General features: G+C 43.2%; 1 protein-coding gene across 1 annotated transcript in view; it reads left to right on the plus strand.

The window, feature by feature from the left end:
* SND1 (staphylococcal nuclease and tudor domain containing 1) overlaps window positions 1-24494 on the plus strand; it is a 417946-nt gene that overhangs the window by 143119 nt on the left and 250333 nt on the right. Inside the window, exon 11 of the mRNA XM_060020832.1 lies at window positions 12690-12779. Within this exon, the coding sequence (XP_059876815.1) occupies window positions 12690-12779 (90 nt within the window). The remainder of the gene's footprint in view (window positions 1-12689; window positions 12780-24494) is intronic.

The raw sequence follows: 24494 nt of genomic DNA on the forward strand, positions 1-24494 counted from the left end.
TTCTGGTGACTCTGAGGGAGGTGTGTTGAGACTGTTTCTGGGCGTGTTGGGAAAACTGCAAGCTGGAATCCATTGGCGCTACTGGAACAAGCTGCCATTGCTGAGAAGAAGAAGAATTGCTGTGGAGAAGCTGACTGGAATAGGAAAGAGTTTGTCCCTTTTTCTTCCTGTCCATTCTCCCTTTAACATCCCCTATTGGCAGAGCCTAGCAGGGAACCAGCTGGCAAAGCAGAAATGTGGTTGGCAGTTTTCCCACCCCGGCACCACAAAGTGGAATTTTAAAAAGGCTAGGTTTAAAACTGAGTGACAGTAGCTTCATAACTGGCACAAATAGTGTGTCCAACTTAGTTAATCTCCTTGAGCTTCTCAGGAGCTGGTGGCCTTGGGTAGGCCTGCATTCCGTGCTGAAGTGAACTGACCCTTTCAGGTCTGTGTGGGAGGTGCCTGTGGAACCGGATGGGAGTGAAAAGCCTGTGCGTGATGGCAGTTCCTGCTACCTCAGTGGTTGGGAGGCAGGTGGTAGAGAAATACTAGCCTGGGCTCTTTTGGGGTCTTTTGCTCTGGCATGATGTTATGTTGGGCATGTTTTTTCTCTGGACACCTAACTTCTCAGTTGAGAAGAGCTAATAGTTCCAGCTTTATTGGTTGCTGTGGGGATTAGAAATAATATGAAGCATAGAAATTTAAGGTAGAGGGACAGCCTTTTGTTTTAAGGGGGTTAGGTCGGAAGGCCAGCTATAGGCGAGGAAAGTGTGTGGTTATCAAAACGGGATGGTGACGTGATTGACCTAAAAACATTGTTAAACAGGCACAATTAAAGTGACATTACGTAAAGCAGGAGCTAAAACTGCCTTGTCACAGACCGAGGCCCTGGTCTCAGGTACCCTGTCCTTCCTCACAGAGATGAAGAGCTGTGGGTACCACCCACTGGTGCAGGGCGAGATGCCCCCTGCTCACGCCTCCTGCCTCTGAACTTTACCTGGCTGTTCTGGAGATCTGGTCACTTGTCTGCTTGTTCACTAGGTGCCAACAACTGTCACAAAACACATTCCTGAGTATGTTTCTTTCATGTGGGTGGAGGGCTAGTCTCTTTCCCGGGAGCAGCCTCCACCGGGTCTGGATTCAGCCTTGTCAAGGTCCGTTTCTGCCGTCAGCCAAGCCACGCCATGTATGTATAATGACGTTGCCTTGCCACCTGGGTGCTGCCTCTGAATGTCTGTGCTGTTCACAATTCTGGTAATTTCATTTGCCCATACTTCTTCATGGTGGTAGTTGGTGATAGATGCTATATTTTTCTGATTGATGACAGACTGTACAGTACAAGAGTCATCTTTGTAGGGTTAGAATGATATCTGTCCTAAGAAAGTACAGGCCCCGTTTTGCTGAGTATTTAAACACAGGCTGAGAGTACTTTAAATTTTGTAGATAAAATATGTGGCAGTAGACCTGGCAGCCTGATTTAGACCTTGGAGTGATGTAGCTGGCAAGGCAGGATCTCAGTGTCTAAAGGGAGGCCTAAGCTGTGCGCTTACATAATTCAGTCCTGTGCTTCTGAAATGCACCACGATTTATTGCTCAAATTTGACTGGAAATCTGGCTCAATTGGAGGTTCCACTGGCACCAGCTAAATAATGGTGTCACACCCAGCATCATTTTCCCTTCTGTGTTGTTCCAGGAAGAAACTTTTAATAATAATTATTATTTTTTAATACGGTGGAGAAGGGAAGGCATTCACAAAGAAGCATTTCTCTAACAAAATGGTATTCTTTTCTGAATGGGCTCACCCGAGCCTGCTGTCTGTTACAGAGAAAATTACCTTCCTATTGCAAGAGGTTTGTTTTCTTTTCCTCCGGAGCCTTCCTCCTCTTCTAGAACTGTGGGAGGGCCGGTGGCACGTCACCGTGCTGGATGGATTTCATCTGGCTTGCAGCCTGTACTTTAAGTAACGGAGTTGTCTCTTCTGAGGGCACTGGATCTCCATTTTTAGCCTGGGGATGAAGGGTGAGAAATGTGGGAGACGATTTCTCCATTACTAGAAAACAAGATTTGGGGCCAACTGGTTAATTATGAGCTTCCAGTGAAAAGGAAAGAAGTTGCAGAGGGGCAGAGCCAGTTGAGATATGCCAGTCCCTGCGACTTTCCATGACCCTGCAGACCCCCAGGCCTGCTCTCGTCCTTGAAGACCCCCATTTTCCCTTCTGCTTTTAAATTCTGGTTTCTTATTTGTAGATTTTTTTGTGTTCTTCCCAATGAAGGTGTTTCCCATGTTAACATTAATTCGCGTTTGCACGAATCTTCAGAACTATTAGCTCTGTAGAAAGAGGCCTTAATAGAGAGACACTATTTTTATTTCTTCTCAGCTTCGTTTGCTCATTTGAGCAGCATGTGAAGGGTGCGTCATTCAGCAAAACTTCACACCTTTAGTATTGTCACAGACCAGCCTTTTGAGGACAAAGGAAGGGCTGCGCAATCTTTCACTATCCTTTTCTTTCTTCTTAACCACAAAAAATACTACCCCGGCAATTTAGGCTTAGTATCATCTCAAATTCGTGAATTTTTTAGGGAGGTGGGATGCTGGTACTTTGGAGTCCACATTAATGGAATTATCCCTTTTTATATTGTAGCTTACTATCATTTTATTTAGTGTTGAACTCTCAAACTTGATTTTTTTTTTTAACAGTATCAGTTCAGCTTTACTTGAATTATTATATATGTTCGGTAAGGATAACTATTAGCTAATAGATTTGCGAGTGTGTTACTTCAAAGGTCACAAGTAATTGAATTCATTACGTCAAATTTGTAGCGAGAAGAGGATTGCCTTAAAGTTTTGGCCAGGTCAAAAGAAAACACTAATTATTTAGATATTGTAAAATTGGGTTTTTTTTCTAACATAACACATTGAAACTGCCAGGAGTACTGCTTTTGCATCACTGCTTACAAAGAACCTAGATTTTATGGTTGTACAGTGAGATATCTAGTCTAGAATCTTTTTAATCATTATTCAGGAATATACTTACCTTTGTGTAGTATAGAATCATGTCTGGTGAAAGTTGCCATAAGGTAGAGATATTAGAAATAGTTCACATTCACCTGGTGCTGTATGAGACATTCATTACTAATGTGATATGGATCCACAGTGATGTTGCCTCCTCCATCTCTTTGAAAGTTCTTTTTATATACTGACCAGTTCCACTTATTCCCCTAATCAGAAGTGCAGTTTGAGTTAAAAAAAAAAAATCTTTTAGCTAGGGCTTTTTGCATTCCCCGTTTTATTCTCTCTGCGTGTTGGCATTTTCTGTGAACATGGCACTATACTAGGCACTTCACAGTTATTATTAAGCTCTTTTTTCCTCTCACAAATACTCCCTCCTGTGGGCTGGTAGGAAAGGTAAGACCTACAAGAAGTAATTAAATGATAGTAACTTGAGGCAGAAAGTGATTAGTGCTGTAACTTCGGTTTATCTCTTCTGTCTCTTGATATTTTAGCTCTCGTTAACATCCATATTAGATGTTGTAAAACTTAGCTAAGTAGCTTTGTTTCTTAGTAACACATGTAGATCTGTTTTTTCCCCATGGGGTTCATATTACCTGAAATAGTCCTGGAATGTAAACTTAAGAGTTGCCTGATTTTGCACTAATATATTTAGTCCCTTCCTGATTTTTACAGGATTTTCAAGTCATTTTTTGCATGGGTTTTCACTGCGAAGTTATGTATTAATATAATAGCAGGTAATTCTTAACTTGCTGATTCTTGGAAGGAAACTGAGGCAAGCTGGCAGGCAGGAGCTGCTGGTGCCAGAATCATTGTCGAGAACCTAGGCCTCTGTTCTCTGGATGACAGCAAGCTGCCCACTTACTCTTGATCATTTGTTGCCATCAAATGCTTGAGGAATGTTTGATTTCATGTCCAGGACGGCTCTTTTTGTCTAACTTCGGGAGTGCTGAACTTGAGCTTTGTTCTCTTCAAGGATTCGATGCCCTTTTTGTCTCATTATCCCACTCTTTACCGGCCGCATCCTCACCATTCCTCCAGGAAAGGTGGCACAGGCTTCACTCACCCTTGGAGCGGATCTTTATTTTCAGAGCACTGGGTCGGGGAGAGTTTTTGTCCCCGCGCTGGGAAAAGAAGATGAGGTGGGGCCCTGAGGGCTTTCTCACTTTCCCTTTTCTTCTTGGGCTTGGAGCCCATTTGCTGCTGGTTGCATCGCTTCTTACTTGGGAGCCTTCACCTTCTTTTGCCTTGAGATCTGTGAGGGGCAGACCCTATGCCTGCAGAAGAATTTGTAGCTAAGTGCAGGCACCCCATGTGGTGCCTTGGATAATGGTTTTGGAGCCCTTAGAGCCTTAAAAGTATTCTTTAAAGTCTTGACCCAGGGTCTTGGGGGGGTGAAAAGACCTAATGTTTGGCCTCCTCCTGCTGTCCCCTTCCTCGCCCGTCCTCACTGCATCTGAGCAGTAAATAGCAAGAACTTCTGCAAGTGCTCTTAGTTGGCTGATGTAATTGAGTAGGAGAACAATCTCCAGAGACAGATACTTTCCCACTTGCATGATGGTCTTGAAAAGGTACTTTGATTTGGGGAAGAGCGAGTTCCTTTGGAACGTAATCCTGCACTATACACCGTAGATGACAGACGAGTCCCTTCAAGGACGTGAGGCTGCCGAAATCTGCTTTCCTTCTTTCCCTCTTTGGATACTGCAGAACCCGGCTCCTCCTGGCAAGTTGCCAGAAGATTGGTAATTTCTAGGGCTTGCCACTTCCTCTGCTGTCACTGTGGCTAGTGTAGGTCTAGACCACTGGTGTCTGGGGGTGGGGGGGTGAGGGGAGGGTGTGCCTGTCCTGCTGTTCCCTGGCATGGGCAGGTAGAGAAATATTTGGTAATCTTGTTTTCCCACCGTTACTAGAATGTTCCCAATTGTCTTAGCTGTAAAGACTTTTAAGGAGTATTTCAAGTTACCTCCAGCTACATGTGCAGAAAGAGAGTTCCCCAGGTATTTACTTACTTGCCTACTTATTTAGCCACTTTGATGTTTATCAAGCTCCTCTGTGTTGCTTTGTGACTCTTTAAACCTTTGGAGTCCCTTTTCTTCTATTTCCGTTGGTTTAAGTGGGTCCAAAGTGCTCAAAAGGCGCTCCACAGCGTTTCTCAAAGTGTGGCCCACAGTCCTTCTCGCTACTTATTAAAAATACAGAATTGGGGACATGACCCCAGACCTGCAGAATCAGAATACCTGATGTGGCCCGAAAGTCTGCATGTTTACAAGCTCCCACACTAAACCTGACGACTACTGACAGGAGATGACTGCCTTTTGGCACTAGGAAGCCAGGAGGGGGTAGTGTCTGCCACCCGCCGCGGGCACCCAACCGCCCGGCCCCCCCCCACCCCCCCGCTTCAGCCCCTGGGATAGCTGGGATCAGAATCCCTGCTCTGCTTGTTAACAAGAAGTGAGGCACGTTACTTAACTGTAAGCCTCACTTTCCTTGCTGTAATTGGGGATCATAATCCATTTCATAATGGATTGAACACTCTAAGAAGCAGACCCGAGTGTTTCCCTAGGTCTGATGAAGAGTGGGCGGTTGTAGAAACAGTGGGTCCGCAGAGTATGAGAGAAGTGTAGTAAACTAAGGGTTCTATAAAAGCAGCAAGGCACTTCAGGGGCCAAGTATCTTGCATAAGCACAGGGTTCAAAGTCCAGCCCTCTTCCATTCTCACACTTGTGAATTCTTTTCTTTTCTTTTCTTTTTTACGGTACGCGGGCCTCTCACTGTTGCAGCCTCTCCCGTTGTGGAGCACAGGCTCCAGACGCGCAGGCTCAGCGGCCATGGCTCACGGGCCCAGCCGCTCCGTGGCATGTGGGATGCTCCCGGACCGGGGCCTGAACCCGTGTCCCCTGCATCGGCAGGCGGACCCTCAACCACTGCGCCACCAGCGAAGCCCACACTTGTGAATTTTTATAATCACATCTCAGGTTTAAAAAAATATTTTTTCAATTTGATTTGTTTTTATTTACCGTTCTCCTTTGCCTCCTTGGAGATATGTCTGAAGTATATTTCATTGTTGTGAATTTGGGACTTTCCCAGACCTTGTCTCTTTAATAGACCCTATTTACCTTTAAGAGAGAGGTTTTTAGGAGGAAGAAATAAGAGCTAATTGGGAAATAAAGGGAAAGTGTCTTTTTCTTTGAAACAACTCCTGGGGAGTGTTTGGGTATATGAATCTTCTGTGTGTGGTCCTATAGGTATAGTGGTGCAAGATATCTTCCATTTGGCCAAGGTGGTTACGATTTTGAACCTTTCCCCAGCTGCTGACTATAGATTTCTATCTAGTTAGATCTGCCTTTTATAAAAATGTGCTATTGTGTATGTTAAGGATAATAAATAGTGGATATCCCCGTGGATTGTGTCTCCTGGCTGCCAAGGGACTTGAACAGTCCTTGATTGTAAATATGCCCAGGGCATGTGGTAATGTTCCTATTTTAAGTCTATAATTCAGATGGAAATTGAAGCCTTTGTTTATTAACATAGCTTGTGTGGCAGGGCAACTGGGACTGGTCCATTTACTGTTTGAAATTTTATCCATTTAAATCTGATTGTGTCTGTTCTTATTTTAATTCAGCAGTCTGTTTTAAGATCTCTGTAGAGTATAATTCTGCTTGGCTACTTTTAATATATTTCAAGCCTCCTTTAAAAAAAAAAATCAAACTTGTTTTTGACCCTGGTTATTTGAGAGCATGTTGGTAGTTAAATTATTCCCTTCTGCTTCATGGAAAGATACATCTATGAAAGAAAATCATTTTGAGGGAAGGAAAAAGGAATTTCATGCATTTCTTGTGAGGAAAAGAATGGCAGGTTATTTTGCCTCTGAGAGAAATAAAAGTATGAGACATTGTGAGCCAAGGGAAAGGTTGGCCAAACAAGGTTTGGCGGTTTCCTATCCCTAAACATTTTTTTGATTTAAAAAACCCCAACGTTATAGAATGGTACAGAACAAACATTTCTTATTGTACCACATTTGCTTCAGATCCTCTTTTAAAGAGACAAGCTTGCAGATGAAGTTGAAAGTCCCTGTGGACTCATCCTTGACCCCATTTCTTTCCCATTCTGTTTCTTTCTTTGCCCATCCTGCATCAGTTAACTAACCATTGACTTTCGTTTCTAGGTATTTTTATACTTTGGCTATTTACATAGCTCTAGGAATAGTGTTGCTTGTGTCTTTTTTTAGTCTGTGTTTAAATCATTATCATTCTACAGCTTGTTTTCCTGCTCAGTGTTGTTTTTCAGATTTGTTCATTTATTGCATTGCTCTCAGACTCACTGCTCTCTGTTCTGCTCTATGACTGTACAGAGCCGACCGTAAATTTTACATCGTTACCATGAGCATTGTGGTCCTTGTCTTGCATGAGTGAGACCTCTCTGGGGTATATACCCTCCTGTAAGTAGAATTGCCTAGGTATAGTGATGCATATCTTCAGCCTTAACCAGATGATGCCGAGTAGCGCCATGTGAACGTGCCACAGTGTTTGAACCATTTTATATTCCCATCGGTGGTTACAGCACACCTATTTCCCCTCATCCTCATTTTTAAAATTTGACAATATATTGGATGTCCTATAGTATCTCAGCTTACATTGCCCTGATTATTAATGAAGTGATACCTTTTTTTATACACTTGATGTCCAGCTGCAGTTCTTTTGTGAAATGCCTGTTCGTACCTCTTGGCCAATTTTTCTCTTAGATAGTTTATCTTACTGATTTGTTCTTCCTTCCTTTACTGAGTAAATCAAAGTAACGAGAGAACTTCCAGCAACTCACTACCACGTGTACCCACCTAACAGTACCTGCATCCACACACCTAAAGGTGAATTATTGGAGCTCCTATGGAAAGCCACCCCCTCCTTACCTATGCATTAACAGTTCTGTCCTCTTCCGTCTGCATTATCACTTATTTGCTTTCCACAGGACCTTTGCCTGTTATTTCACCCCTCTGAAACCAAAAACCAAAGCCCCTTCTCTTCACCTTGCTTCCTCTGCCAGCTGCCACATAATCTCTTGGTATTTTGTAGCAGAACTTTCTGAAGTATCGTATGTACTCACTTTCTCCACTTCTCCTCTTCCTGTTCCTAGTTCCAGTCAGGCTCTTGCCCCTACTGCTCCACCAAAATTAATGTTGCCAAGTTACGGCCGACCCTCACTTAGCTTGATCCAACAAGCGGATCTTAGTCCTCAGCTCATTCACCTTGCCTTGTGCATTGGACACAGTTGGTCTTTCCCTCCTCAATTCACTTTCTTTCCTTGGCTTCCAGGACATAACATTGGTTGTTTCCTCCTGCTGAGATCACTGATTGCTCCTTCTCAGTCTCCTTTTATACATTCCGTCTCTTATTCCTTACCTTTCAATGTTATAATGCCTCAGTCCTCTGTCCTTTTCAATCTCGTAGGTTTAAATACCACCTATATGCCCACCACTCCCAAATGTAAATTACCAGCTCAGAGCTTTCTTCCAAACTCCACACTGCCTACTCAAAACCTCCACTTGAGAGTTTAGCAGGCCCGTAACCAAACTCCTGATCTCACCCACCTGCCTCTACCTGTGGCCTTCCTCATCTCAGGTGATGACCCCACCTATTATTCCATTTGCTCAGATAAAAAAAACCTTGGAGTCATGCTTGATTTCTCCCTGTTTTCTCATCTCACATTTCATCTATCTACTTTCAGAATATTCCCAGATTCTGACCACTTCTTACCCCTTCACTGCTCTTCCTTGATGTAATCTAACATCATTTCCCACCCAGATTAATGCCATAATCTCCTAATTAGTCTCCCTTTGTTCTCTCTCTTCCTTGCTGTGGTGTCTGTTCTCAGCACATTGACCAAAGTAATTCCTTCAGATGTTAAGTCAGATGTGTGACTTTGTCTGTTGTTCTCCCCTCTGGGACTCAGCTGTAGCCACAGTGATGTCTCTGCTGTTCCTTGAACCCACCAGTCATCTCCTAACTCAAGGCTTTTGCATTGGCTGTCCTCTCTGCCTGTCTCTAGATGACTACATCCCATACCTCCTTTGAGTCTTTGCTGAAATATAATGTGATCAGGGTAGGCCTCACTGAGAAGTTTACAGCTGTGGCTCAGTGCTCCAGTTCTCTCTTATCCTGTTCTGCCTTGTCTTTATCTTGTTTCACTTATCAGCTACTGAGTGTGTGCTTTGGCCTGTCAGTTTGTTCATGATGCTTTTTCAGTAAAGAACTGCTTAAAATTTTAGTGAAGCCACATTCATCAATGTTTTCATAGTTTGTGTTTATTCAGCCTTGTTTTAAGAAATCCTGCAGGATCCTAGGGTCCAGTAAATTTTTTGGCTACAGTTTTTTGGCTGCTAGATGGGCTAGATTAAATTTGGCCTGAAACGGAGTTGAGAATAAGACCTTGATTAGGAGTCCCTTCCATTCCCTCCAGATGAGCATTAAACAGAGACCTCATTTTGGCATGATAAGCTCCTGTTCAAAAAAATAAATAAATAAAAAGCCAGGCATGCCTTTTAGATGCTGAGATTGGGCCTCCTTCCCAAACCAAGGAGAGGTAAAGATGATTGAAGTTATCTCTAAAGTGAGTCATTGCAGGGCCTACATACAATGTCACTTCTCAGGATGAACAGTGATTACAGCACATATTGGTTTGTGTATTATCCGCCCACCAGATAAATCAAGCATTCTTTTCTATTTTTAATTTTAAAGTATTTCCATGTAGATTAGAATCTAAACTAGGTAGTCCTTTTTAGCAGGCAAGATTCAGCTAAAGTCTTGTTTTCTCAGAATACATTCCATACCTCAATTGCCTCTTAGAGATTTCAAAGGCTTTTATGTACCTGGTAATTTGCAGGAATTGCTTTTATTTTGTAGTTTCTTAGGGACTTCTAATATCTCTCTTGTAAGGTGTTTGCACATGTCAATAGCTACTAGATCTTCAGGGTTAGAGTAACAAAATGACTCTGTTTTCACTTGTGGTATCTTGTTTTCTGCTCGTGCTATTAGTTCTTTCCGAGCTTCATGAGAGACATATAATCAGACTCAAGTCACCCTGTTTTTCTGTCGGAATGTTTGGTATACTATTTATTTTCTTTCCTTCTTTTGAGAGTATCTTGGCTTGGCCCAGTCCTGTCGAGCATCTTTCTTGTTCACACTGCCGTGTTCACACATTTAGCTGTATCTCATCCCATGATCTTCATCTGAATGCCTATTGAAACTATTTCTTACCATTCCTTGTTTTGGAGTTCCAAACAAGTGACATTGCCTTAAACCTCTGTGGTGTTTCAGAATAAATAGGGTAAGGTTCTGATATCAGGTTCTGTGGCACATCATAAGGCTGTGTAAGGGAAATGTCAAGTATTTTGTTCAATTCATTTAAAAAAACATTGTTCACTTAGTGAATCACACAGCTCCTCTCTATGAATAGATTGCCCTGTATTGCTAGGGGAATATGAATACATTGGGACTTCCTTATTCCTGATGGCTGATTCTGGTAACCGTTGATATTTGTCTTTATTAAAAATCCTGTCCATTACTGGCACCTAGCATCTTCTGTCTAGCAGGCATTCTTACACTATCATTAGTGTCATTATAACTATTGTAGGGCTCCTCAGTAGTGACCCACTATTTTCATCTGGCTGCCTGGATGCTTATAAAATATCCATAATCCTATACATCTGCCCTTATGTTGGCCAGCACTCCCTCTAGCCAGGCAGCTCTTATTTGTCCCATTTTCCTTGTTAAGGAAAACTTTGTTATTTCTTTAAAGATTTTCATGTTTCGGGCCGTACTTCACTTATTAGGCAGTGATCATGGTTCCCCATGACTTTGATCAGAGTTTGGAAATCCCAGTTGCTCCTGTTCAGAGTGTGGAGATTCCCACGCATCAACTCTGAGAAAGGATAAAGATTCACCTTCAGTTCTAAAGGTGCCTTAAGTTCTTTGAAGAGCATGAGAATGGTGCTGCTGCCTTTATTTATTTTTTTTAAGCCAGAGAAATTAGAAGACAGGTGGATGGTGAATGTGAAGCTTGAACTCAAATAATTATGCACAGTCTTGGTGATATCAGTGAATTGAAATGTTTAAATGATGTGTTTTGGACACCAAGGCTTGCTTTGGGTCTAGGAGGAAACCTCTATTTCGATGCCCTTGACCTCAGAATTGTCATTAGTATTACTTTAAATATGGGGGTATTAAAATGATAAATGTTCTTTATTTGAGAGTAGTTGGCTATTTAAGAAAACATAATTTGAATACTTTAAGTATAGAATGAATTATATAGAGATCTTGTGTCAGGTGTGTAAAAGATGGCAAAGCAAAGTTGAGGCCAGGTGAGCTAATCATACAGGATGGGGAAGCAATGGTGTGCATCTAGGTTAGGGGTTATGGCTTAATTTTCTCCTTTTTTTCTGATTCCCCCCCCCCCCAATATCTGTTCATGCAGTCCTGTCCTTCTAGCATACTTGCTCTTGTATATTATTCTGCATTTTTCTTTTGTGGTAGTACATCCAAGTATTTGAGTTTATACTATGAGGGAGTACTGTATACTTGGGTCTGGGATCACAAAGGACAACAGAAAAGGACAGGGTCTCTGTTCTCATGCAACTTAGGAGCTAGCGGGAGAGACATTAATCATACCAACCAATTTAGCCAACATCTCCCAATTTCTTGTACACAAGCTCTAGTCCTCCATACGCTGTCCTCCCCCTGACTGCAAACTTCTCGGGTTCCTTTGCTTTTATCCCCTCTATCCACTCCCTTGTCAGTCACCTATTAATTTATTTTTTTAAAGAGATTCTCCTAGCTTTTAAGTTCCTGTCAATTCCCAGTTCTGTTGCCTTCATCCAGACCCTCTCTCATCATCTCAGTTATACTGCTCAGAGCCCCTCTTTTGGGGGAAGTCTGGGCCCCAAGAAATAATGAAGGGATTGGCTGTGTATTTGTGTGCTGAAATACTGTTTATTCCTGCCTCCCTCCTTTTGCTTGTCTTTTTTCCCCCCAACTCTAATTTTCTTTCTAGTTTTTTCTATCCTGCAAACTCATGTTAAGTCCCACCTTGTCAATGAAACATCTCCTGATTACTTCTTTCTAGTTCCATGAATCCTAATAGCACTTAGTCCCTAGTCTATATCACATAATTTAGCACTTATTCAGAACTGCTTTGTGTTACTTCATATCTGCAGGATTTCTTCTGTTATTGTTAGGTTACAAGGATTTTACATCCAAGAGTATAACATACATTTACATAGTGCTTTGTCTGAGGCTAATAGTTGGTAGGTGCTTAATAAAGGCTTACAGAGTAATAGAATGAGATTTATAGTATATCTGTAAATATTAGAAGGACGCTAATACTCAGTAAGCTGCTTCTATACTGCAGTTTATATAGCTCTTTCCCTGTTGATGAACATTTAGGTTGTTTCCAGTTGTGTAAACATTCCATTGCTTATTTTTGGGCCTGTCATTTGGAAAAAGATGGTCTTGTTCCCTGTAAAGCATTTAACCAAATACTTTGTTAATCGTTTACTGTATATCTAGCAATTATTCAATATTTGTGATACTGGGAGCTAGAGCATATTTCAGGTGTGTTGTCATTATCTCGCACTCTTAGCTGTGTTCATGTGTCAGTTTTTGCTTTGTTTTCCCATTCCTGATGCGGTATTTTATTTTGCTTTAAGGATAAGAACAAGAAACTGCGTCCCCTCTATGACATTCCCTATATGTTTGAAGCCCGGGAATTTCTGCGAAAGAAGCTTATTGGGAAAAAGGTAAGTGATGGCAGAAACATAATTTGCAAGTGGTTAGGTGTTGTTTTAATCTGGGCTCTTGTGATGAAATCCCAGAGACCAGCAAATGACTCTCCTCCACCAAGTTAAGTAGTATTACTTTGATATGAAGAGAGGCGTGCCTCTGTCTCAGGAAGTGGCATCCCTTGGGAGAAGTTTAAAATTGGGGCCCTGACCACAGTGTGATTTCCAGGGCTCTCACGGCATGTTCTTTCCAGGGTCCAGGCTCAATTCCAGTCTCAGTAATTGCATATTGCCCTGAGCTCCATCCACTTCCATTAAAGCAGAGTAGCTCTCTGCTTCTCTCCAGCCACTTGGGGCTGTGGGATTTGGGATTTGCTAATGAAAGAAAGTGGCTGCTTTTTTTCTGACTCCCCTGTTTCTGAGGAGAAGAGGGCTTCTGGAATAGGAGCCTGCCTTTTATGAAAGAGGGTGTGGTTTCCTGGTGGTTCGTTGGGAGACTTTCTGGTGTAGTGCAGCGGCTCAGAGGCCCTCAGAGGGCATTTCCTTGTGTTCTTAGAGCAGAATGTTCTATGACCTGCTGCAGAACTTGTTGTTCTGGGAAGCTGATAATGAGCCTCTGATCTTCCACTGATTTTCCCTGACCTCCCCAACCTGCATATCCCGGACATTTCTTTGTGTCTTGGGTAAACAGAGGAAACGAATAGAATAATTCCTGCGGTAATTGAGGGAAATCTGTTCAGAGAAAGACTGATTTGTGTTCTCCTTACTTTCCGTCGGTGGGGATTCTTCCAGGAAATGTTATGTTTTGGGCCAACTTTTATTATAGGTTCAGAAAGGTAAGGCCATTTGGTTCTAAGTCTGACCTCGACATGTTGAAGCCATATTAGCATTCTTTACCTACATGCAGGTTTCTAAACGCTTGGAGTTGTGAGAGGTTTGTCAAAGTACCGTAGTTACTAGAATGATAAATTATTGCAAGAGATTTTGAAGCTGGGCAAAAGATGAAATTGCTGATTTTGAGGTAGAGAAACCAAACTGGATTCCCTAAAACAAGTATTTATCTCCTCAGATTCCTTGAGAAAATAGGCTCGTTTGTCATTGTATAAAACATTGACAGAATGCTGTATTCATTCATGAAGTGTAGTGCAAATGATGGCTTTCAGCCTCTTTCAATTTCTAGATCTCTTGTTATCTGATTGAATGTCTGACGTCTGTTTCACCAAGTTGATACCATATCACTAATTTACTGACTCATAAACAATGGCATAGAGACAAGCAAGGAATTCCCCCTGCACGTGTTCATTTCTATTGAAATCCATCCAAAACCACACTGAAAGGAGTGGCCGCGCATATTTGCTTCGTGCACAGCCAGTTGTGTGGTGCGTATTCTGGCTTCCACCTGGTTTGTTTGAATATTGCCCTTCCCTGATTGTGCTTCGTCCCTAGGAGCAGAGATCACAGCTCAGGGTAGCAGCTGCTGAGTGGTTCTAGAAAGTTAGCCCAGGCCTCTGCTTTCAAACACTATGTGCCTGCTGGGCCTTTGTAAAGTCCTCTGTCTCAGGATAAAAGAACTGATCTCCAGTGTCAGATATGGCGGCAATTCTTAAGCAATTAGGCTCCTTCTTGGTGCGAGAAAACTCATTTACTGTTTCCTCTGCATCAGAGTTGATTGGATTCTATTTGTGCTGAGCCCAAGTTTTGTCCCCCACGGTGACACTGTGTAAACGATGAATACTGTATCCCTGCCTAGGGAGAAGGATGCAGCTAAGCTCTGCTGGGCTGGAACATTCCTGATGCAAACTGCTTTTCCTGACTCACCACCTGAAACCACTTGCCTGTCTTCTGGGCCCATCAGTTGTGACAGCGAACACCCATGTGCTTTGGAGTCTGGGAGCAGACAGGGCAGTGGCTGCCTCAGGGGGGTGGCTAGCACATCATCACGCATTTCTGCCAATTCCCTTCAGACCTCTGCAGCTGTTCAGTGCAGCACATGGTGATTAAGAGGCACCGAGAGAGAGCATGTGTGCCTGTGTGTGCCTGTGCACGAAAGCTGATTAGTACAGCCTGTCACAGCTTAAACAAGATAATGGAGGTAAAAATCATCTTCTCTGCCCAGACTATTATTTGACCATCCCAGAGAGTCTATAATAAGAAGTTTGGAGGGGCTTCTAGACTGTAGAGCATTGGGATTGAAGGTAAAGTGGTGAGGTGCTTTGTTAGATCCAGTGGCCTCCATTTCAGTTATGGAAATTCACTTTGGTTCACTCCTGAGATTTAATTCTGGCTAAATGCCTTAAAGTAACCAGGCACCTCTCTGAGCCTTGGTTTTAGCATTTGTGAACTGGGAATATTATTTGCCTTTCCTCTCTCATGGATGAGAATCCAGGATAATACTAGTCATTCATGTTTTTCCAGGTGCCTGTTGCATTATGTGGTTTGGTTTTGTTTAATAATACTGCTTTCGTTTAGAATCTAGCATTGCATGACTTTCTCAGGTCTGAGGTCAAGATATGTGAATCAGTGCGCAACTAATTTGACTGCCATCAACCCCTTGTGCAGATTTGGGTGTCACCTGGTTCCAGCTTCCACAAAATGTGTATCTGCTTGTATTGGAGTGTATATTTGTGTGTGTGTGTGTGTGTTATCTGGTTTAAGGGAGAGGTGGGTTATGTGCGTATCCTGGAAGTGTTTCAGAAGCTGTCTGCATTGCTATACTGCCTGGTAGAATGCCCTCCCCATCCCTTGTTTACCATCTTCCATCTGTGCTTTCACTAAAATATGACTAAGGAATATGCATGGAGGAGAGAACTGTCTTGCTAATTTCTTCTGGGTTTCTTCATGGTCCCAGTGTAGTGGACGCATGGAATCCTTGGTAACTTCGACATGTCCCTTCATTTTCCAGAATGGCATCCTTAGTGAGTATAAAATGGTGAGATGCCCTCCTAAGAGAACCAGAGCTAAGGTCCTCTTCTGATAGCAGGAGTAGTTTCTTTCTCTGTGTACATTTTTTTTCTTAATGTTTAGAGACGGTCAGCCCAAGGAAAGCAAGAGTTTGTGTGCCTAAGTCATTTTGCTCTCAGTGGAATAAGGTAATAATAGCTGGGATCTTCACTGGGAATTTTCTCCAGCTATTTCATAAAATCTCTAAATATTTTTTAATCTGTTTAATACAGCATTTATAAATGACATATGAATCACTGTAACTCCTGTCCCTTGATTGCAAAATTTCTATCACCATGGGAACCATTGTGTTCAAAGTTGTAACTTGTTTGGACAATTGAAGGGTCAAAAATGGTCGATGAGATGAAATTGCAAGAAGCGATGAAGCTTCAGCCCTGGCAATAGATAGGAGAGCCTGGACGAGCATCTATCTCCAGAAACTCTATCCCCCAATTCGTCTGTTCCCTAAAGGTTTTGTCACTGTTTCTGTTGATATAAGTAAATTTGGGGGATGAGGCTCATTTGTAAATCAACGGCTGACTTTGTTTGATTTTTATGCCATTAAAATTTGTTCCGTAAACTACGTTGACTCTTTAGGCACTAAAAATTGGTAATTTTCTTGATAAATGCAGACATTTGGGAAGTTATTGGGCTATGAATTAGGGAATTATTTCTAATTCATATTGTTTTAGATTGTTCTTTTTTGGAAACCTGTTTTACTTGAGGGTTGTACCTTTGGGGACGTGGGGCTCTTTGGGGTGGGTGGAAATGATTTCCATGTGTACCGGATTTACAGTTCCAGCAGGTTCAAAACTGAACTCATGGTAAACCTGATCTGTCTAGAATGGTTGGTATTGTATGTAAATGATACTATCTCTGTTCTAGGTTAATGTGCCTTTATGAACCAGGCCGGCAACCCAACCACTGTTAACAGCCTTGTTTCTATGGGATAAAATATTCTGAATGTCTAAATCAGCTGTGGAAGATAGGGCTCATTTGTTCTTTGGTGGTGGCTGCCTATGTGTGATTTTCATGCTATTCCAATATGTAGCATGACCTAAAGACTTCTGTTTTTTAAGGCACTTCATATAATGCTCATTCTAAAGAGTAGAGCTGTCATTTATTGAGTTGTTTCTTGATGGAAAAATACTGAATTTTGTTTTCACTTTACTTAATTTTCACCTCCACCCTGAAAGATGTATGTATCGTTTCTATTTTCATAGGCATAGAAACTGAAACTCATAGGAATTAGGTATCTTACCCCAGATGTCTATGCTTTTAATCATGATTTTGAATTTAAAGGCATCTGGAAAGGCCCACTTTCCTGTTGTATGTACTGAATCATGGGTAGATAGCCAGGGTCACGGTGCTTTTTGGGATACGCCAGTTCTTGTGTATAACATGTACTCTACCTGCTGTGAGAAGTTGATCCTCTTCAGCCACATCGTCCTCGTCTACAGATAGCCGCAGGTAGTAAGAGCACCGTGGATCAGCCCTCTGATTGCCTTCAGCCCTCTAGACATTATCTCATTAGTCTTTGAGATGTCCCGGTGAAGTGATGTTTCATCAGATTGTTCTTCAGAGAAACCAGTGTCAGATTACATGTTCTTCAGTTACGCAGACAATGTGAGGTCATAGTACCTGTGCTAAGCAAGCGTGGAGCTTGATGGTCCTTTCTCTTCAATCTCTCGGCAGAGGTGAGGCTTCTGGGAGAAGGGGAAGGACAGGTCACTTTTTTATCTTGGGCCAGGGCCGCGCCCAGGTTGAGGAGCACAGGTTGAGGACTGGTCCCTGAAGATACCCGGTGTAGCCTTCCGAAGCCGAAGCCGTGCTCCACTCAGCCGGTGAGAGCTCTTCAAGGTCATGGAGCTTTTCTGAGGAGGATTCTTTCACTCTTCTCACGGGCTATGTCACACGGCTATCCTGTTGCTTCAAAATACTTTTGCCATGTGTTACTTAATACGCTGTGTTAAGTACAAAGCTGGCAGTCTGGGGATTCTTGTTCTTAATTACCTCTAATGTATTTTAGTTTGGTTTTTGTAAACATTTCCTTTGTCATCTCCACATTTTCCACTTCATATTAACGTGATACACTCACGCTATGGAAAAGTCCTTTACATTAATGATCAAAACAGGCCCTAAGGTTGTGAATGCATTGTGATTTAAATCGACAGGTTTATGGGAGGTTGCTTGTCCTTGCTTTCTCAGTGCCAGCTGTTACCATCAATGTGGCTGTAAATTTTTTGAATAAATGGCTTGAAGGTATTCACCAAATCGAGTGATATTTTGAATGGCTTGTATTTTCTGACCATGCCTTTTCCAAGTAAGACTTCTCCCACTTAGACGGGCCAGGAGTGTGTCAGTGTGTACTGGAGACAAGGGTCATTGTAGATGCCCTCGACCCTTTGGCTTGACTCATCAACTCCCTTGTCTGGTGAAGGTAATTAGCAGAAATGACAGTAGCATGGCCTGTTTCTGGAGGCTTGTTCTCAGCAAGGTAGCGCTCGCCCTGCTGCCACTTAAGAGCTCTTCTTGATGGGTTTTTGGTTTTTTTATCTGCAGATTATGCAGAGTACCTCTGTGCTTTAGGGACCATCAGGGTGCTGAGCTGAGCATATAGCTCTTTGGCGAAATGTGGTATTTGTATGGTGTATATTGTAATGCCTTCTTCAGAAAGGACCTCTTAGTTAAATGAAGAAACTGGAACTTTAAACTGCATTCCTGGAAATGTCTTCTGTATGCTCACCCATGGGAAATGATTTATTAGCTACCAGAACCCTCAGGATCTCCTGTCTTTGGTTACTACTGGGCATCACGTTGTTTAAAGACTTCTCTTCCCTGGACTCCCAAGTCGCTCGTAGGCTCTGGTGAAGCCCTTACATTTATAACTGATTTTTGGTCAGCTTGTCTTTGGTCAGTGGGTGGTGAAGCCACCCACTCCTGATCTTTTCAACGAGGATTCTGAAATGCCGTCCTTGGGGCTGGAACTTTCCATGCCTGTTCTCTGCAAATTGGGATTTTATTTTAGGGGGAGATTTGTGCTGAATCAGCTCAGCTGTGTTTGGGGGTAGGGAGAGAACAGGCTTTTTTTCCTGCTTTAAAAATAACCCTTATGTGCCAAAAACCCTATAAAATGTGCTGAATTGCAAATCTTCCAACTTCCTATACCTCCTGGTTTACAGCAAATAGATTCTTCTGAGCTTAGGCTCAATGATAGTGTATAGAATATCTTACAGTGTGGACGAGAGTAAAGTGAGACTGTCCAGATGTGCTCAGTTGGGAAGGAAACCCAGCTCCTGCTATCTTTTCTCACAATATTTTTTTATTCGGTAGTTTCATCTTACAAGGGTCTATATAGGGTTAGCACATATAACTTTGCTAGTAAGAAAAAGGGTTTGGTGTTTTTGCAAAATAAGACATCATTCAGAAGTAGTGAGTCCAATTTTTAGGCACAGGCTCTTAAGGGTTTCTTTCTGTGGCCTCTGCTTTTGCTGTGTCCAAAAAGTGAGGCTCATATTTCCGGTTGCTTGAGTATTTCTTTCCCAAGGGCATGAACAACGTGTGGGTGTACAAGAAGGTAGTATGCACAATTGTCTCTTGGTTCTAAGGTGGAAATTCCTCCAATTCTTTATTTTTTTAAGACTTTCTTGATGTGGACCATTTATAAAGTCTTTATTGAATTTGTTACAATATTGCTTCTTTTTTGTATGTTTTGGTTTTTTGGCCAGGAGGCATGTGGGATCTTAGCTCCCCGACCAGGAATCGAACCTGCACCCCCTGCATTGGAAGGCAGGGTCTTAACCACTGGACTACCAGGGAAGTCCCCTCCAATTCTTTACAGCTGGGCGACTGAAGTGGTGTCTTAGGGCTGCAGCTTCATAATTAAGGCCATGCGGTTGTGAGCTCAAAGGCTATGTGGTCCTTGTTTTCATGCGTTTAAAATCTGAGCGAAACTTTTGGTTCTTACTGAATCGAGTTCTTTTGTTGATATGTGGAATTGCCATTTTGCTTTCACTTACCAGTTATCTTTTCTCTGGCAAATTTCAGGTATTCCTAAAGAGCTGCAATTCTACCCCATGAGGATTGCTGGCTTGGATGGTCTTTCCTGGTGTTTTCATAATGATGGGTGTAGCGGGATGAATAGTGTCCCCTCAGAATTCATGTCCTTTTAGAACCTCAGAAGGTGACCTTATCTGGAAATAGGGTCTTCACAGATGTAATGGGTTAAAATGAAATCCTACTGGATTAGGGTGGGGTCTGAACCCAAAGACCTGTGCCTTCCTTAGAAGAGGGTAGGACACAGACAGAGAAGGAAGGACACGTGACAGTGGAGATGGAGATTGAAGTGACGCAGCTGCGGCATGGAATGCCAAGGAGATGGCCAAGAGCCACCAGTAGCTAGGAAGAGGCGAGGAAGGATTCTTCCCTAGAGCCTTCAGACGGTGCATCGGCCCTGTGTACATCTTGAAGTCAGACTTGAGGCTTCCGAAGTCATTAGAGTAAATTTCTGTTGTAAGCCAACCAGTTTGTGGTGCTTGGGTTACAGCAACCCTAGGAAAGTAAAGCAGCGGAAATGTAGGTTAGCTTCTCTTTTTTTTTAATTTTTAAAATTTATTTATTTATTTATTTATGGCTGCATTGGGTCTTCGTTGCTGCATGCAGTCTTTCTCTAATTGCAGCAAGCGGGGGCTACTCTTTGTTGCGGTGCGCGGGCTTCTTCTTGAGGTGGCTTCTCTTGTTGTGGAGCATGGGTTCTGGGCGTGTAGGCTTCAGTAGTTGCGGCACACGGGCTTGTAGTTGTGGCTCGCAGGCTCTAGAGCTCAGGCTCAGTAGTTGTGGCGCACGGGCTTAGTTGCTCCACGGCATGTGGGATCTTCCCGAACCAGGGCTCGAACCCGTGTCCCCTGCATTGGCAGGCGGATTCTTAACCACTGCACCACCAGGGAAGCCCAGGTTAGCTTCTTTGTCTATCTTGCCAGTTGACTCTTGGCTGGAGTTCTCGTTCTTCAGTTTTGTACAAGACTGTCTTGTCTTTCGGTATTTGTGTTTATTCTTTCCGTCGTTACTCCTACTGGGCTTTAATGCCATCCCATCTTCAGACCAGCTGATAATTGGTATAGAGTAATTAATACTTGAGAGCACATTTCTAGTGTTGTCGGTAGGCTCACCCTCGGGCTTCTGTCCTGTTTCCCTTCCTTGAAGGATGAGTGCTGATGTCCACTTAAGAGGGCTGCCACAGTCACGGGGCCTCCATCACTTGGACTTCGATCATTAGTGTTTGAAATGTGGCTCAGCCTAGGAGAAATCATTCCTGGTAGGAGCTTTTGATGAACGATGCTCATCCCATTTAAGGCTGATAAATAGGACATTAGGAATAATAAGCACCATGTGTAACATGTCGCCTGCTCAGGGTGTGTGCTATGGGGAGCTGTGCATGAGTGTTCTTCTGTAACTACAGGAATCTCAGGTTTTGTCTTTAATCTGGTCATTTTGGATGAGAAAACTTTGCTGCAACTTTGCCTTCCCACCTCTCCTGACTGCAAAAAGTGATTGGGCTGGGCTGATGAGCAGGTGGTCCTCTTCTGAAGACAAAGGTTGAGTAGGTTTATCCTTTTGGAGGCAGTCCCTAGGAGAAGGCCGGAAGTGGCAGCCTGGGGAAGTCAACTCATTTTTATTATTCAGGAACTATTTCTTGAGCAACTACTCCATACCACACCTTGTTCAAGACATTGGGGATTGAGCCTTACGAACACCTGTTCTCATGGAACTAATAGTTTAGAAAAGGCACATGGTGGTTGGGTACCTTTTTGGAGGAAAAATATGAATAAAATATCATCTCTGTCACAAGTTGCCTACAGTCTAACTGCGATAAGATTACATCAAAATGTGTGAAGTTGAATAAGAACAGATTTGAATAACTGAGATAAGAAACATGTCTCTTGGCAGGATTGGATTAATATTAATGTGAATTGTACAGATCATAGTTGTCTTTCAGAGACGAGAGGTCACACCTGCTGTGTGACCTTCTGCACTTAATGGCTTCAGCTGTCTCTCATATATGAATATTTCCACCCCTGATTTCTTTCTCTGCCTTAAGATCAGTTTCCAGCTGCTGAATACTAGATACCCAAATACAGATGCCAGTAGATAGCTGTCATCTATTATGTCTAAAATGTAGTTCTTGCCTTCCATACGATTTTCTTCCCTGCTCACAAACTGCCTTGGCTAGGCTACCTTTGTTGTTGGTCTTAAATAATGTCACCACCCACCTGTTATCCCAAACTTTAGTATCAGCAGTCTCCCCATCCCAATTTCATCTGATTCTGCTATAGTTATCACTTCCAAATCTTCCTTTTCACAGTATTACCCATGGCTACTGGTCTGTATGCTCCTTATCTCTCAATCACTGCAACTGCATCTTAAGTAGTTCTCCTTCTAGTCTCTGCCATCTTTCATGTTGCTGTCAGAATCGCTTTCTATATGCACAGTCATGGTCATCTCACAGACTCTGGGGACACCCAGATGGCTGCAGAAAAGCATCTGACTCCTTAAATGAAGGTAAAGGAAAGCCGGTTGTATATAAAATAGCATAATGTCATTTAGGGATGTTTCCATTTCCAGTCTTACTTCCTACTCTACCCTCCATATGATACGTCACAAATAACTTCTCACCCTTGTGTCGACATGCCAAGCCCTTTCACAGCTTCTTGCTTTCACACTTCTTTTTCTGTAAGAATCTTAGCACGGTTCCTTATTCCTGGCTGGCTCCCCATGTAAAGTCGGGGGCTGTCTGTCCTATTACTCCCCTGTGCCCATTTCTGGAGTATCTGTTCCCAGGTCTGACCTCCCTCACCCTCTATGGGGCAAAGAGCCTGTCTGACCCTTTCTTCAGCTCTCAGCTCCTGATGTCAGGAATCAGATTAGGATCCCCCAATAAGTCTTTACAGAGGTAGTGGGATTTGTCCTCTATCTGGCCGTTCTTAAGAAAGATTGGAAGTCTTTGAATACAGAGAAGGGATGTAGAAAGCTCATGGCGTAGCTCTAAGCTGGACAGATGGTTTTCCTGTCACCTGTCTTCTTTAATTTCCTCGTACAATATAGACCTCGAGCCCCACTTCAACGAGACTTCAGGCATAGCTCTGTCTGACAAATAAAAAGCAAGACCTTAAAAACAGGTAGAGGGCTTCCCTGGTGGCGCAGTGGTTGAGAGTCCGCCTGCCGATGCAGGGGACACGGGTTCGTGCCCCGGTCCAGGAGGATCCCACATGCCATGGAGCAGCTGGGCCCGTGAGCCATGGCCGCTGAGCATGCGTGTCCAGAGCCTGTGCTCTGCAACGGGAGAGGCCACAACAGTGAGAGGCCCGCGTACCACAAAAAAAAAAAAACAGGTAGAATAAGGATGTTTTTGTTTTTCTGGATATGAGTTATGGTTATGAACTAATCGCTCCCCTGCTGGCAGTGTGCTGGATGCCTGCGAGGCCGCCCTCCCTGTGGGCTCTTCGGGAGGCAGCCCAAGCGCCACTCCTTAGTGCGGGAGGTCAACTTTGGGGCTGTTTCTGCGTATTTTTGAAAATGTGCAGCATTTATAATTTGTTCTCTTGAAAAATGATTTTTGACAGAGGGATTTACCCAACTAGTAGGCAGTAAGTTAATATTTTTCACTTGGATCATTCATTATGATTTTAAACCTCTAAGTGACAGACGCTTGATGGCCCCTGACTGCTCCCTGACGTTCCCATTCTCTGGGACCTGGGCTTCATAATGTCTGTCTTCTCCAACAATAGTCCAAATGTACTGGAAGTAAATAAGTCCCTAACTGGCTCCGCTTGGCCATTTCTGCGGTGTGTCGGGTACCTTTTAGCCTGGCGGGTTGCTGCTGAGCCCAGCTCCTCAGAGCCTGTCAGACTAGAGTTCGATGCGAGGGTTGGGCCGGGGGGACTGGACAGGAGAGGCCCGTTAAGCATCAGATTTTCCCCTCACGAGGCCCAGTTTCTGCAGCCTGTAAATCTCTGACACCCCTTTATCCAAAAAAGAGGGAGGGGGAGGGAATGTAAGGCGGAGTGACCTGGGCCCTAATTAGAAATTGGTTGAACATTTTGGTGAAATATTGCCTCAGGCCGTTGGTGTGAGCTGGGGAAGCTTCTTAACTTTCCTAGTGAATCTTAAGAGCTGAGAGATGCATCCCTAACTGTATGGTCTGTGCATTCATGTCGCCTCTGTTTCTTCATTTGCAAAAGGGGTGTGTTATTTTGATAGCTGTGACTCCTCAGGTGTGCCAGGATAGGGAGGGCATGGAAGCAGACAGCTGCATTAGGAATAACTTTTGGGCAGGGCACAAAGGATGGAACCTTGTAAGTTCCTAGGATGGAAATAGAAACTAGCACCTCAAATGCAGACCTGTAGCATTGTCCACAATTGTCAGCCCACATTATAATGAAGAGGTAGGACATTTCTGTGACCTCAGAGGCTAGAAGATATGCAGCTGAATATTGTGTATGTTCAAATTCTTACACTTGGGATGAGTTTATTTCTTCCAATCTGCCTTATTTTCTTCACTCGTAAATTACAAAGGAATCTATTTTTGTAAGATCTTAAAGAATCCAGAAAGGTCATCCTGGTATCTCTGACCAGACTCTCTGACGTAACAGTCATCTACCGATCACTGTGTAGTTTTCCTGGTAGTCACCCTGGGGAGGGCAGGTCGATTCCCCTTGCCTGGGATGGAGGTGGGAAAACTTGGGTTCCTGGAACCAAGGGACCTGAAGTATGAAGTACATCTAGTCCTTGTTCACC

Source organism: Delphinus delphis, chromosome 9, assembly GCF_949987515.2.
Source record: "Delphinus delphis chromosome 9, mDelDel1.2, whole genome shotgun sequence".
NCBI classification, from domain to species: domain Eukaryota; kingdom Metazoa; phylum Chordata; class Mammalia; order Artiodactyla; family Delphinidae; genus Delphinus; species Delphinus delphis.